This window comes from Vicia villosa, unplaced genomic scaffold (genome assembly GCF_029867415.1).
Source record: "Vicia villosa cultivar HV-30 ecotype Madison, WI unplaced genomic scaffold, Vvil1.0 ctg.001344F_1_1, whole genome shotgun sequence".
Taxonomy (NCBI): Eukaryota; Viridiplantae; Streptophyta; class Magnoliopsida; order Fabales; family Fabaceae; genus Vicia; species Vicia villosa.
Genome location: NW_026705585.1, coordinates 377,819 through 378,980, shown reverse-complemented (window position 1 = coordinate 378,980; position 1,162 = coordinate 377,819). Strand labels below are relative to the sequence as shown.

Genomic DNA, 1,162 nt, shown 5'->3' with positions numbered 1-1,162 from the left:
ACAAATTAAAAAACCAAGAAATTAAATTCAGAATCTTATGACTCATCACCACCAACCAATCACTATCACCACACCATTTTCATTGCAAACAAACACTGCTGTGTTTGAATCCATTCCGCACCCTTTCAACACCATCTCCAAAACACCTCACACACCACCTTTGTTCCTCGCCGTTCAGATCCACGATTAAGATGTCATCATCAACCCAAACCAAAACCAAAGCCATCGAACACATCGTCCTTTTCAAAGTCAAAGAAAACGCCGAACCCTCAAAAGTAACCTCCATGGTTAACAGACTCAGTTCCCTCATCTCCCTATATCAAGTCCTCCATCTTACCATAGGCCCTCTCCTACGCAACCGCTCCACCGCGTTAACGTTCACTCACATGCTTCACAGTCGATACAAGTCAAAAAAGGATCTCGAAGCTTACTCTGCGCATCCGAGTCATATTGGTGTCGTTAGAGGAAACGTTCTCCCGATTATTGATGATCTAATGGCGCTAGATTGGGTGGCGGAGGATGTTGACGGTGGTGAATTGGTTCCGAATCCGGGGTCGGCGATTTGTGTGACGTTTTTGAAGTTGAAGGAGGGGGTTGTTAGCGACGAGGTTGTGGTTTTAAGGTTCTTAATCTATTCATCTTCCTTCCTTTTCAAGTGGTTTTAGGGGCTTGATAAGGAAACTCATTTAAGTGGAGAATGGCTGCCTACACGGAGCAATGCTGATTTGTGGCATGTCCATCACCCATATAATGGGTTGCAGTGGTGATTTGAAATGAAACTACTCTATATGCACAACATTCTGGGTTTTTGTTGATATAATAACTAAGGATATTAATGTCATTGCACTGACTGAATATATGATGTGGAGATTCCATTCATTAAAAAGTTAAAAAACACTATCACATCAGACATTTTGATGATGTGGCCTGATAAATGGTCAAAATGAAACTTTTGAAATTTGTTGAGGTCATTCTTACAACTTTTTTTTGGCAGGGGTTTTTTTTCAAACCAAGCCCATATGGCAGAGGAGAAAATAGGTATTAACCCTTTTAAAAATGGGCCCAAATTTACAATATAAATACAATTATAATAATTAAAAAGACACATAAAAAATAAAATTATATAGTAATTAATAATATATTTAATTATAATTATTTTGAA

General features: G+C 38.5%; 1 protein-coding gene across 1 annotated transcript; it reads left to right on the top strand.

Moving 5' to 3' along the window:
- Positions 1 to 284: 284 nt before the first annotated feature.
- On the top strand, positions 285 to 767 carry LOC131634747 (stress-response A/B barrel domain-containing protein UP3-like). The gene is made up of 2 exons (XM_058905372.1): positions 285 to 614; positions 666 to 767. The coding sequence occupies exons 1-2, from the start codon at positions 285 to 287 to the stop codon at positions 765 to 767; spliced, it is 432 nt and encodes a 143-aa protein (XP_058761355.1).
- Positions 768 to 1,162: the final 395 nt, after the last annotated feature.

Coding starts and splice junctions, on each gene's coding strand:
- LOC131634747 (XM_058905372.1), top strand. CDS start 285: ATGGTTAACAGACTCAGTTCCCTCATCTCCCTATATCAAGTCCTCCAT. Junction 615..665: donor TTGTTAGCGACGAGGTTGTG/GTTTTAAGGTTC, acceptor AAGTGGTTTTAG/GGGCTTGATAAGGAAACTCA.